The 11,701-nt window shown below is 41.6% G+C and overlaps 3 protein-coding genes across 4 annotated transcripts; 2 read left to right on the plus strand and 1 right to left on the minus strand.

Annotated features, from left to right (window-relative positions):
* Positions 1-202: 202 nt before the first annotated feature.
* Positions 203-3,452, minus strand: LOC135343767 (toll-interacting protein-like). Of its 2 annotated transcripts, none has more exons than XM_064540776.1 (8): positions 3,223-3,452; positions 2,891-3,002; positions 2,522-2,655; positions 2,028-2,076; positions 1,478-1,630; positions 1,191-1,277; positions 823-919; positions 203-539 (listed from the first exon to the last, which is right to left on the minus strand). In XM_064540776.1, the coding sequence occupies exons 1-8, from the start codon at positions 3,363-3,365 to the stop codon at positions 385-387; spliced, it is 930 nt and encodes a 309-aa protein (XP_064396846.1). In that variant the 5' UTR covers positions 3,366-3,452; the 3' UTR covers positions 203-384. The 2 variants fall into 2 exon arrangements, with proteins under 2 accessions (XP_064396846.1, XP_064396845.1); XM_064540775.1 differs by having other exon boundaries at positions 1,179-1,277.
* Positions 3,453-3,497: 45 nt separating this feature from the next.
* Positions 3,498-5,311, plus strand: LOC135343764 (uncharacterized). The gene is made up of 3 exons (XM_064540770.1): positions 3,498-3,791; positions 3,951-4,077; positions 4,174-5,311. The coding sequence occupies exons 1-3, from the start codon at positions 3,627-3,629 to the stop codon at positions 5,124-5,126; spliced, it is 1,245 nt and encodes a 414-aa protein (XP_064396840.1). The 5' UTR covers positions 3,498-3,626; the 3' UTR covers positions 5,127-5,311.
* A 734-nt stretch (positions 5,312-6,045) lies between these two features.
* Positions 6,046-7,727, plus strand: LOC135343648 (uncharacterized). The gene is made up of 3 exons (XM_064540618.1): positions 6,046-6,295; positions 6,395-6,521; positions 6,609-7,727. The coding sequence occupies exons 1-3, from the start codon at positions 6,059-6,061 to the stop codon at positions 7,559-7,561; spliced, it is 1,317 nt and encodes a 438-aa protein (XP_064396688.1). The 5' UTR covers positions 6,046-6,058; the 3' UTR covers positions 7,562-7,727.
* The last annotated feature ends 3,974 nt before the right edge of the window (positions 7,728-11,701 follow it).

The raw sequence follows: 11,701 nt of genomic DNA on the forward strand, positions 1-11,701 counted from the left end.
GACAGTAAATAACTTGTAGGGGGCTTGTGTCATGAGGGAGGGAGGGGGGGGGGTATCTGAACTTGTTTTTGTTTGTCGTTTTTAATGGAGCTGGTTATGAGATTGTAACTCTTAAATCTGCCACACACAGAGAGGTTACAGTTGATGATTTTACACAGCTCTTGATATTATTATGTGTTTTTTAATTTTTATACGGTATAAATTCTGTGTGAACATTACTTTATTTGTCAACAATTATTGATTGTCTACACAAGACAAGTAATGATTTCGATCTACAGTAGCCTAGGTAACGTACGTGTATGTGTAGCACAACAAAAACAGAATATAAACTGAGCTAATAAATTTGTGGGTCATGTACATACAGTATATGCATTGTTCTGCGCTCTAAGAGGTAGTCATTGAGAGGAGGTTAGTGACGGCCTGGTCTATCTGTCCATTGCTAGCCTGGAGGACGGAGACCACCACCTCTTTGTCCACTGTCGGGAACATTTCCTGCAGCTGTTTGACCTCCTCCTCCTTGATACGTGGCGGCTGGGGGACTGTGCAGGGCGGGGGAGAGAGGGCAAGGGTTAATATCACTAGGAGCTGACAATAATGTTAATACAACAGTGGAACCTCCCTTAATGACCACCTCTGATGAAAGGCCAACTGCAATAATTAGGGCCAGACTCCCAGGTCTCAAATAAACAGCTTGCATACAAACCCCCCTCTCAACAGTGTAATAGCCACAACTTTTTTCCTCCAAGGTAATCAGTTAAACGGACAACATGCACAAGACTAAATGATAGGTCATGGGTAATTCAAGTACATGTATATACTCACTTTGAGAGGGTGGTAGTTGCTGAGGGGGTGGCTGTGGCTGTACTTGAGCCGGGGGGTAGGATGGGTAGACGGGTGGGTAACCACCCTGGTAGTACATCTGGGGGGCGAGGGATGGGGGGTTAGGATTATACGCTATTAAGCCTAAAGTACACAACTCTAAAAATGTGCTAAAGATTATACAGTTATAGCTCTACAGTGAACGGTATACAATGTAGCTACATGTGTCAGAGACACGGATTCACACGAACCTCTTGTCATCTACAGCCATAGACAAAGTTTAAATTAGTGGTGCTTTGGAACAGACGAACACAATAATACAGATATAATGATGATTGCTCTTGCTAGTGTGGTCTTACCTGTGGTCTTACCTGTGCTCCAGGCATCTGAGCTGGTACCATGGCAACAGGCTGGTTACCGTAAGCAGTGAGTTGGTACGAGGTTTGTGGGGGAGCAACCTGGACAGGAACAACAGTTAGAGACAATACACAGTTACAGTGTGTATACACAGCGTAAGCACTGCACATACCAGTTAGTGCACATAGTATTGTACAGCTCTGGCCATTAAATTAGTGTTAGAATGCACACTACATTCCTCTACTAAAAAGTAAATTCTATACTGTTACTAGTGAGTGTGAACCACAAAACATTCTCTAACCTGTAGAGACAAGATAATGTTGATATTCCCTTCCTCCCCATTGCCTTGACGACCATTGAGGGGCACCCACTCCTCCACTGTCTCCCCATTGAACAGATCCTCAGGGAATTCAAAGTGAGCCCACGCTACACGATCATCCAGAGCCAGGTAGCGCTGTAGGATGTGGGGGGGAGGGACTACACTTATTCCTAGCACTCAGTGATGTGAACATACAGTGGAACCACTCGTAAAAGGCTACCCCTAGAGAAGAAAGGCTACCCCTTGAGAAAGGCTACCCCTGAGGAAAGGCTACCCCTAGAAAAGAAAGGCTATCCTTAGGGAAAGAGGCTACCCCTGGAGAAAGGTCAACTGCGATACACATGTAAAGGCCAGGCACCCAGGTCCTATAAACTTGGTACAAACAACCCCTCAACAACCTCTCTATGTACGTACGGGAGGATATCCGCTATAAAGGAGTTTCGTTACTGTACCTAGAACTCATTATTTATCATAATAAGGCTCAATACTGCTGTGTTTTACTTTCATAACAAGGGGGGTAACAGTTACTGACCTCGTTGAAGATCTCCACATACAGACTGTTCACACCTCGAGCAAGATTACTGTGTAGAGAAATTTAATATAATAACTTCCACAAACTTTGAGCATGGAATGTCTACGAGGGAAGAACAAGAGTGTGAGCATTGTAGGGACAGTACTGAGTGGTCTCAATAGAGAGGTGGTCTCTTTAGGGTTCATACTTCATCATACAAGACCCCACTAAATACGAAGAGTCAACGTTTTAGTGGTGAGTGTAGGGGCACTTATTAGTGGTTTCAAAAGAGGAAATGGTTGCTTGACCTCAATGGCAGGTTCAGGGTATACCGCATAGCGGGTATATTTAAGGTTTCCGCGGAATAGCAGCCTTTTTGTAGCATGCGTGCATGCATGCAATATTAAATTCGGGGGTATAAATGTTCGCGATATATAATGCTTAATCAGCAAAAACCATAAACATTTATACCATCGAAATATACTCGCTATACAGTATATTAAAAATGGACGTACGTGGCAAACACTTTATTCCATCGAGGATTTTTAGATCCATTGATGTCTGTCGGTGTCTCATACACAGTGTGGCCAATACGAATACGACAGTACGGATCCATACGAGTGAGACCATAGTTCTTGATCAGTTTGGCCTGCACAAACACACAAACACGTACACTATAGTTATAAGCATGGTTACACGAAATTCCCCCACCTGATATGACAAGGGGCTGTGGGTTACTACAACACTATTCACTATTTACTTTTTCTCGGATATGATCATATGATCGAGCATGGTTACTATACAAATTAGTCTCCTTCCCAAGCCTGTTAAACCAGTAACTGTCCAATCTAATGTACTCGCTATATTGACAGAGACGCACACACCTGTGAGACGGTCAACTTGAGTCTGCCCACACTGTTGGGAGGGCCTTGTTGAACCTGTTGCTGTGGGACACCGGCCTGAGGGGCATAGGTCATCGGGGCAAGATGAGGCTCCCTGTATAGAGCACAAGAGGGAATAAACAGACATTTACGTCTTCAATCTATGGTCGATCGTACAGAATACTACAATGTACATACTGACTTGACTAGACACGAAGCACACCCAACACATGTGCTAGCTTCAATATCCGTACGCCATATAGTATACTTAGTAGTGTATTATAAACAAGGTATTATCAATACTACACATGTGCCAGTCTAGTATTATTGTTTGCCTTGGTTCTCTGTGCCTAGTGGAACGGGTGGCCTCCACGCAGAGGAAGTCATCTGGTAGCTGGGCAGGTAGGTATGCTCTCTCACGCCTAGTCGGCTGTCGACCTTGAGCTTCTGTAGATGCTGAATCTCCAGTTGTAGCCATACCTCTCTCACTTAGTACTGGTTCAAGAAAAAAAATTTTTACATGTACACAACACTGTTTATTTTTGCCAAGTTAGCAAAAGGATGAAGTCACGTGCAATGTTTACAAGCTGACTCTTAGCGACAACGCAGTTCATTGCGCAAATCTTCCAAGCTAGAATTTATACCCCGATCAAATCAGTGTTCACCGTTCTTGATCTTCCAAATCTTTTGGCCAACAGATCTGTTTACTCTTTCATCAAGCAAGTGCAGAGCTACTACGATGCATGGAATTTCTTCTCGACTAAGTGCAAGAAAATCTCGCAGGCAATCTGCTGGGATCAAACCTCAGCGACAGAAGCTATCTTTTTTCAAAACTCTCAAGTCTGTTCTCCTTTGCTCATTTTACAGCAAAGAAAATGTTGTTAATGAGGGGAAATCTGTCGAGGTAAATAAATTGCATTTGATATTCAAGTATTTGCAATTGATATTATTTTTCTGTAGTTTGCTAGCTATAAATGGAGTGAACATGCACAATTTAACATGATACTGATAACAAGTTTATTCTTAACAACACTAGTACATATTATTATTATTATTGTTACAGGAGATTGAACGACAACCTGGCAACCTTGAGCCCACTACTAGTACTTTTGACTCCGATTATGATGATAATATCAGTATCATCAGCCTTGGAGAGACCACATACGTAGGAGCTGGCTCCTTGTCAAGAAGTATAGTATAATTATGTATGACCATAGAATGTTAGCCGAATGATTACGTTGTTAATGTGCTTCTCATAAGTTATACTATATTTTGTTGCTATGCAGAGTCTCCTTCCTCGTCAGCTACCCCAGGCAAAAAAACGTTGCCTCCCATCAATCACAAGAATGTTAACTCTGCACTGAAAAGTATACCAAAGCACGGGAGCTGGAAGGTCATTACTTGTGGAAGCTCCTCAACCTCAACAAGCATCAAGGAGCTGTCAGATACCAATATTGTGGCCACGATTGATGAGCTCCAAAAGAAAATTGATGTGCTTCAGCAGACAAAAAGTGCTAACCTGCAAAAACTGTTGCAGCTGATTGAACAAAATAAGAAAGATGTAAAACCACAAGTACTGCTGAAAAACCTAAAGGAGACAAAAATAAGTCTAAGAAAACTTCTAAGCGAAAACGAATCCTTTGAAAGCAAACTCAAAGAGCTTGCTAGGTCTTGTTCTAAGACGACAGGTATTGAAGAAAGTGGCCCAACAAAATTTGATGGTAGAGCTGTGAGCAACACCACTACAAATCTACCGAGTAGCAGCCAAGTGCATCTGAATACAGTTGCACCTGCACCTTCGTCAGAAAAAGTGGTGAGATTCAATTCTCTCCCTACAGAGAATGTCCGAGCTCAGTCTTGCCATCCAGATAACGAAATAGGCCTTCCCCTGCGGCACAGCTCGGCTCTACGAAGATTCCTGTTGGCCCCGAGTGCCAGCACATCATCAAGAAGTGAACGTAGGCTAACTGAAATGAGAAGGGTTGAGCGAGAGTCGCACGAGCCCATGTTTGGCAAGAGGCCACGAGCTGCCCACCACTCACGCATTCGCAGCGTGACACAGAACATACAAGAATACCTGCCTTACGAGTGCGAGCACCTTGATAGTGACTCCGAAGATGAATCCTCAGTCTCAAGGAAGTACGTCAGACAACACCCTGGAAATGAGGGAATGAGGAAATTCGAGCTTACACAATGTGCAGCTCCCCAAACCACACGTCACTGTGAGAATATAAACTGAATGACTGAACTGCATGCACGTACATAGCAATAGCTAGTTCTCACCCCCAAACATTCAGTTTAATGTACGTATATTTTTTGCACTGCACGACATACATAGCAATAGCTATAGTCCCCACCCAAAAAAATCAGTTTAATGTTTGTTATATTATTTTTGCACTTTAATGTTTAATTGTAATTGTTGTACCATGGTAAAAATTGTCATATAAAAGAGACAGGGCTAGTCGATACTAGATACTGAATACCTAAAAACTCAGCGACTTGATATTCAGCGACTTCCTGGCTTCCAATTATATCTTCTGACGACATTTGGCATGTGCATGCATGCATGTAAGAGTAAAATTATAGGTACGAGCGTAGATACTCGGGGCCCGTACATTCATCAAAGGGTGAACGTATTAGGATGTACAAGTTAAGGATTAGATGCGAGCAAATGGTGCAAATGAGACCAACACCACAGGCAGGTAGCCCTCATCAATAAACTGACTGTACTGTTCATAATAGTTGTTACCGTAGTTTCCCCAAACCCCAAAAATTCATTTCATGCATGCACATTATTGTCATAAATTTATTTGAAATTCATTTGTACACAAACGTTTTGACAGAAGAGTTGATATAAAAAGTCTGCAACTTTAGCAACCGGCTTCTTTGTAGGAACAACAAACGGCCTGGTCTCGAGGCTAGAGCTTCTTTGTGTGTGTGCCCATCTTTCTTCACTTCCTTCCTTTCTCTTGTGATATCTTTCTTAATGAAGATGCTGTAGCCATACGTACCTCTCACTGTTCAGTGTAAAAACAATTTTTTTTACGGTACACTGTTTATTTTTGCCAAGTCAGCAAAATGATAAAGTCACGTGCAATGTTTACTTAGCGACAACGCCGCGATCATTGCGCAAATCTTGCAAACTGCCGAATCCTGATCACTGACTGCTGAATGTTCTTCCAAATCTTTTGGCCAACAGATCTGTTTACTCTTTCATCAAGCAAGTGCAGAGCTATGATGCATGGAATTTCTCGACTGAGTGCAAGAAAATCTCGCAGGCAATCTGCTGGGATCAAGTCTCAGCGACAGAAGCTGTCCTTTTTCAAAACTCTCAAGTCTGTTCTCCTTTGCTCATTTTACAGCAAAGATGATGTGGTTGTCCCTTCTAATGAGGGGAGATCTGCCGAGGTAAATGAATTGTGACTTATTTTTCTGTAGTTTGCTAGCTAAAATAATAGAGTGAACATGCACGATTCTATTATTAGATAATAATAATAATTGTTACAGAAGATTGAACAACAACCTGGCAACCTTGAGCCCACTACTAGTACTTTGGACTCCGATTATGATGATGATATCAGTATCATCAGCCTTGGAGAGACCACATACGTAGGAGCTGGCTCCTTGTCAAGAAGTATAGTATAATTATGTATGGCCATAGAATGTTAGCTGAATGATTACGTCATTAATGTGCTTATCACTATATTTTTTTGCTATGCAGAGTCTCCTTCCTTGTCAGCTACCCCAGGCAAAAAAACGTTGCCTCCCATCAATCACAAGAATGTTAACTCTGCACTGAAAAGTATACCAAAGCACGGGAGCTGGAAGGTCATTACTTGTGGAAGCTCCTCCACCTCAACAAGCACCAAGGAGCTGTCAGATACCAATCTTGTGGCCACAATTGATGAGCTCCAAAAGAAAATTGATGTGCTTGAGCAAACAAAAAGTACTAACCTGCAAAAACTGTTGCAGCTGATTGAGCAAAATAAGAAAGACGTAAAACCACAAGTACTGCTGAAAAACCTGAAGGAGACAAAAATAAGCCTAAGAAAACTTCTAAGCAAAAACGAATCCTTTGAAAGCAAACTCAAAGAGCTTACTAGGTCTTGTTCTAAGACGACAGGTATTGAAGAAAGTGGCCCAACAAAATTTGATGGTAGAGCTGTGAGCAACACCACTACAAATCTACCGAGTAGCAGCCAAGTGCATCTGAATACAGTTGCACCTGCACCTTCGTCAGAAAAAGTGGTGAGATTCAATCCACTTCCTACAGAGAATGTCCGAGCTCAGTCCTGCCATCCAGATAACGAAATAGGCCTTCCCCTACGGCACAGCTCGGCTCTACGAAGATTCCTGTTGGCCCCGAGTGCCAGCACATCATCAAGAAGTGAACGTAGGCTAAACGAAATGAGGAGGATTGAGCGAGAGTCGCACGAGCCCATGTTTGGCAAGAGGCCACGAGCTGCCCACCACTCACGCATCCGCAGCGTGACACAGAATGTACAAGAATACCTGCCTTACGAGTGCGAGCACCTTGACAGTGACTCCGAAGATGAATCCTCAGTCTCAAGGAAGTACGTTAGACAACACCCTGGAAATGAGGGAATGAGGAAATTTGAGCTTACACAATGTGCAGCTCCCCAAACCACACGTCACTGTGAGAATATGAACTGAATGACTGAACTGCATGGATTGCACGTACATAGCAATAGCTAGTTCCCACCCCCCAAACATTCAGTTTAATGTACGTATATTTTTTGCACTGCACGACATACATAGCAATACCCACCCAAAAAAATCAGTTTAATTATTATTTTTGCACTTCATTGTAATTGTATAAAAATTGTCATTGTTGTATAAAGAGAGAGGGCTAAATACTGAATACCTAAAAACCCAAACCCCAAAAATTCGTTTCATGCATGCACATTATTGTTAGAACTTCATTTGTACACGTATAAACCAAACGTTTTGACAGAAAAATTAAAGAGTTCACTGATGATAAAATGAAAGCACCACGGGTGCTGATGCCTCGGTGGAGGTGCCAAAGCTACATAGCATCCGACTAGAAAAACATTTGCAATGTGAAAAAATGCTAGGATTGGCCGGGGGAAACACTAAAAAGTGTGGAAACAAGATATCAGACGAGAGCATAACTCCAATCCGTTACAACGTCATAAACATGTACAACTATAGTGTTGATACATTACATTATTAGCATCACATGCAACTGACATTTACGATCTACGAATTAGGAGATGTATTAATTTATGTTCCAGATCCATCAGCATACAGCTTCCACATCATCATGATCGGTGAGTAGATTAGTCACATCAGCTAGTGTGCAGTTGCATGGGTTCATGGCCGGTCTATAGGGACAATTAACACTCTATGTGTGTTAATGTTAATTATTAGATCTAGCTGGTGTGTTCTTTCTCTGTACAGAAGAGACAGGAAATGGCTACTGTTGAACAAGCTGAGTTGGTAAGTCAACTTTATACTTCTACCCTCACCTCGGCGTGTGAGTACATTATAGATCTAATAGCAGACTTAGGTTCTGTCTATGATGGGTATAGATGTATACGTACATGTCAAGTACAATTTACAAAACTACAAACTTGATGAGTGATGAAGCCTAGCAGTATCTAAGAAGCGGACAGAAGCAACTGCGTTGCCGAGTGTTCAGTTTCTAGTACACTGGCTAGCACATGAACCCTGTGCACCCGAGCAAACTTGACTCAAGCTTGAGAAGAACATAGATCTACTGCCATTGTTGTGACTCCACTAGATAAAGTAGGTTCACAGTAGAGTCAGTAAAGAAGCCCTCATTCTTAGCTTACATGAATACATGCGCATGCACACAGTAGTTTTGAGGCTTGCATAAATTGAAGTGCTTTGAATTAAAGCCGCGTATATAGCTAGCTATTCTGTGGCCTCAAACGTGTGCAAGTAAGCTTAGCTTCTGCTAGCTTTTACTCAACAGTGATATAATACTGGTTCAGCCAGACTACAGGCGGTCCCATGTTACTTTCCGCATATATCTGATGCAGGGTATACCTTACGTTCATTACTCTCTTCAAGTATTGTGTATTCTTGGTATTACATTCCCTGTCACTGAATCTCCCTGTGTTTTGTAAATTACATGCATGTATGCTAAGAAACCATTTTTATAGATCAAGAACTTTGAAGATGTTCGCCCAAAAGATGATTTTCAATTTATTGCCCAGCGTTTAACGTCGTTTTTTGATCATTCTGCCAGTTTTTCCTCTGTGACGTTTAATCTGGTACCGCACGAACATAAAGGGGCTAAATTGGCGATTTTCTTTGACAGCTTGTTTGTGATTTCTGATCAGAATACTTTCCCTATTTGCAATTCATCAAGGATTGCGGACAGACTAACTGGCCACCCCCTAGTCTCACACATGGTACTTTCGAAGAATCTGACGTGTTGCTAGCAATCACTAAGCATATTCTGATACCTCTGTGTGCAACGAACGAAATATTTCTTGAGAAAAAGCACAAGTACAGGGATCTCTTTTTTCAGGGGGTGGGGGTGAGTGCTAAATTCCTTGGAATGGGAAGTACCGAAACATGGCATGGCACCCCAGATGCCCGAGTGAGGGGATCCAATTTGGTGCTCCCGCAGAACGGCGATGATGATGAAGACAATATAGTGATTCTGATTCCGATGGAGAAACTACAGCGATTGAAGCTTTAAAAAAAATGACGCCCTCAAATCTGCCGCAAACAATTGCCACATGCATTGTTTCATCGTTCATAGAGACGTCACTACAACATCCTGGACTGTCAAACCTGGTACCGACTATTCTGATAGACCATAAGTGTTTTCGGATATGTCTCTATGACTGTGTGCAAGATGTTCTACTCCTATCCAAAAAAATACCTCTAGCCAGTAATGGTGTTTTGTCAAGCAAGGGAATGGCAGCTCTGTGGATGGTTATTAGCCACAAGTACATCATTTTAGATTATCGATAATTTATTGTATATTATATAGAAGTATAGATATTTATATAGGGTTTTTCATGTCTACCATTATATAATTATGTACGATATGCTATGGACTCTAATGTATACACCTGGCAATCTATCCAACTCAGGCTCTTTCTTCAAAGTCTAAAGGGTCGGATTTTATCGTATCCAAGCACAATCCGGCGTAAGTTGGAAGTTGCAGTTGTTTTTCAAAACTTCTCTGATCTCACTGAAAAGAATATATTGTGGGATAGAGAAAAAAAGTAGTACCTGTAGCTGAAGACGGTCCTTTCGCAATGATCGATCTATCCTGAAATTTCGAAGTGCTTAGCTGATTACTCTGTTACATTTTTTCAAAAACTATTGTGCTTGCCAATCGTCTGGATAATCTGTTTGTGTGTGTATTTGTCTGCTTGTGTATCCCTAGCTGTATGTGTTTGCAAAAAAGTTTTGTTCTCAAGCTGCTTGACCCCAGTGGTCTTGTGGATCTGCAGGGTTAAATTTCTGTTAATATTATACATTGCCTAAGCATTCTCATTATACAACTAGTACCTGCATGCTAAATTGGGGGGGGGGGGGGGGGGAGGAGGAATTGGAGCCAGAGGCTTTCCACCCTGCATGGGTATGTTTCACTATATACACCCTCAGACAACCGATGAAAACCCCTCAGATCACTCAACCTCATTAGATAGAGGTAAGTAAGTAGATTAACATAATTATACGTCACAGTTACATGAAGAGTGTGCTCAAGTTGATCAGGGTGCACGTGTCATACAGGATTTTGAAGTAAGGCGTGAATCCAAGAATTTTGGAACGATTGAAAGGGAGGGTCTAAAAACATTTACTAAAAAAAGGCTAACTGTTTGTTTTATGTATATATACAACATTGCTGACCCAGAGACGTGCCTGGAAAAATGTTTTGGTTGCCTAAGCATACCTGAATGCTAAATTTTAGGAAGGGAGGGGGGGGGGATTGGAGCCAAAGGCTTTCCACCCTGAGTATGTTGAACATTTCCTATACATGCATGTATCTATATCACCCTCAGACAACCGATGAAAACTCCCATGCCCCCGGATCACTCAACCTCATTAGAGGTAAGTAAGTAGATTAGTATAGATTAACATAATTGAAGAGTGTGAGATGGTAGTAGTCAAGCTGTAAAACACGCATGCACTCTTGCCTTAATAATATCCGTAAGAATTTCATACTTACGTGATTACTTATAAAGGCTTCTGAATAACTAATGTATACCTACTAGGGGGAAGCTTTTGCTCATGCATGCAGTTGTAAGTTTACAGCATCTCTTTTGTAGTAACCTTGCAGGACATCGTGGCCTGTCTAAAGATTAAAAGAAAGACAGAAGAAAGACTTACATTGTAAACTGAAGTATTCGAATGCTGTATACCAGACGGTAATGTACTTTGTGGGTCACACCTGACAAAAACTTGATACTGTATATATAGCAAATAATTATAGGAAGATGTGAATAAGTGTGGCTATTGTGATCGTGTTAGCTATAGATCTATGTGCATGTGCAAACCATTAAATCAATTTGTTGTGCTCTGTATACATCTGGTAGAGAGTTGTTAAGGTAACTTCTTGTGGAAGCTCCTCCACCTCAACAATAAGCACCAAGGAGCAGCCAGATACCACTCGTGTGGCCACGATTGATGATCTTCAAAAGAAAATTGATGTGCTTCAGCAGACAAAAAGTGCTAACCTGCAAAAGCTGTTGCAGCTGATTGAGCAAAATAAAAAAGATGTAAAACCACAAGTACTGCTGAAAAACCTGAAGGAGACAAAAATAAGCCTAAGAAAACTTCTAA

This window comes from Halichondria panicea, chromosome 11, assembly GCF_963675165.1.
Source record: "Halichondria panicea chromosome 11, odHalPani1.1, whole genome shotgun sequence".
NCBI classification, from domain to species: Eukaryota; Metazoa; Porifera; class Demospongiae; order Suberitida; family Halichondriidae; genus Halichondria; species Halichondria panicea.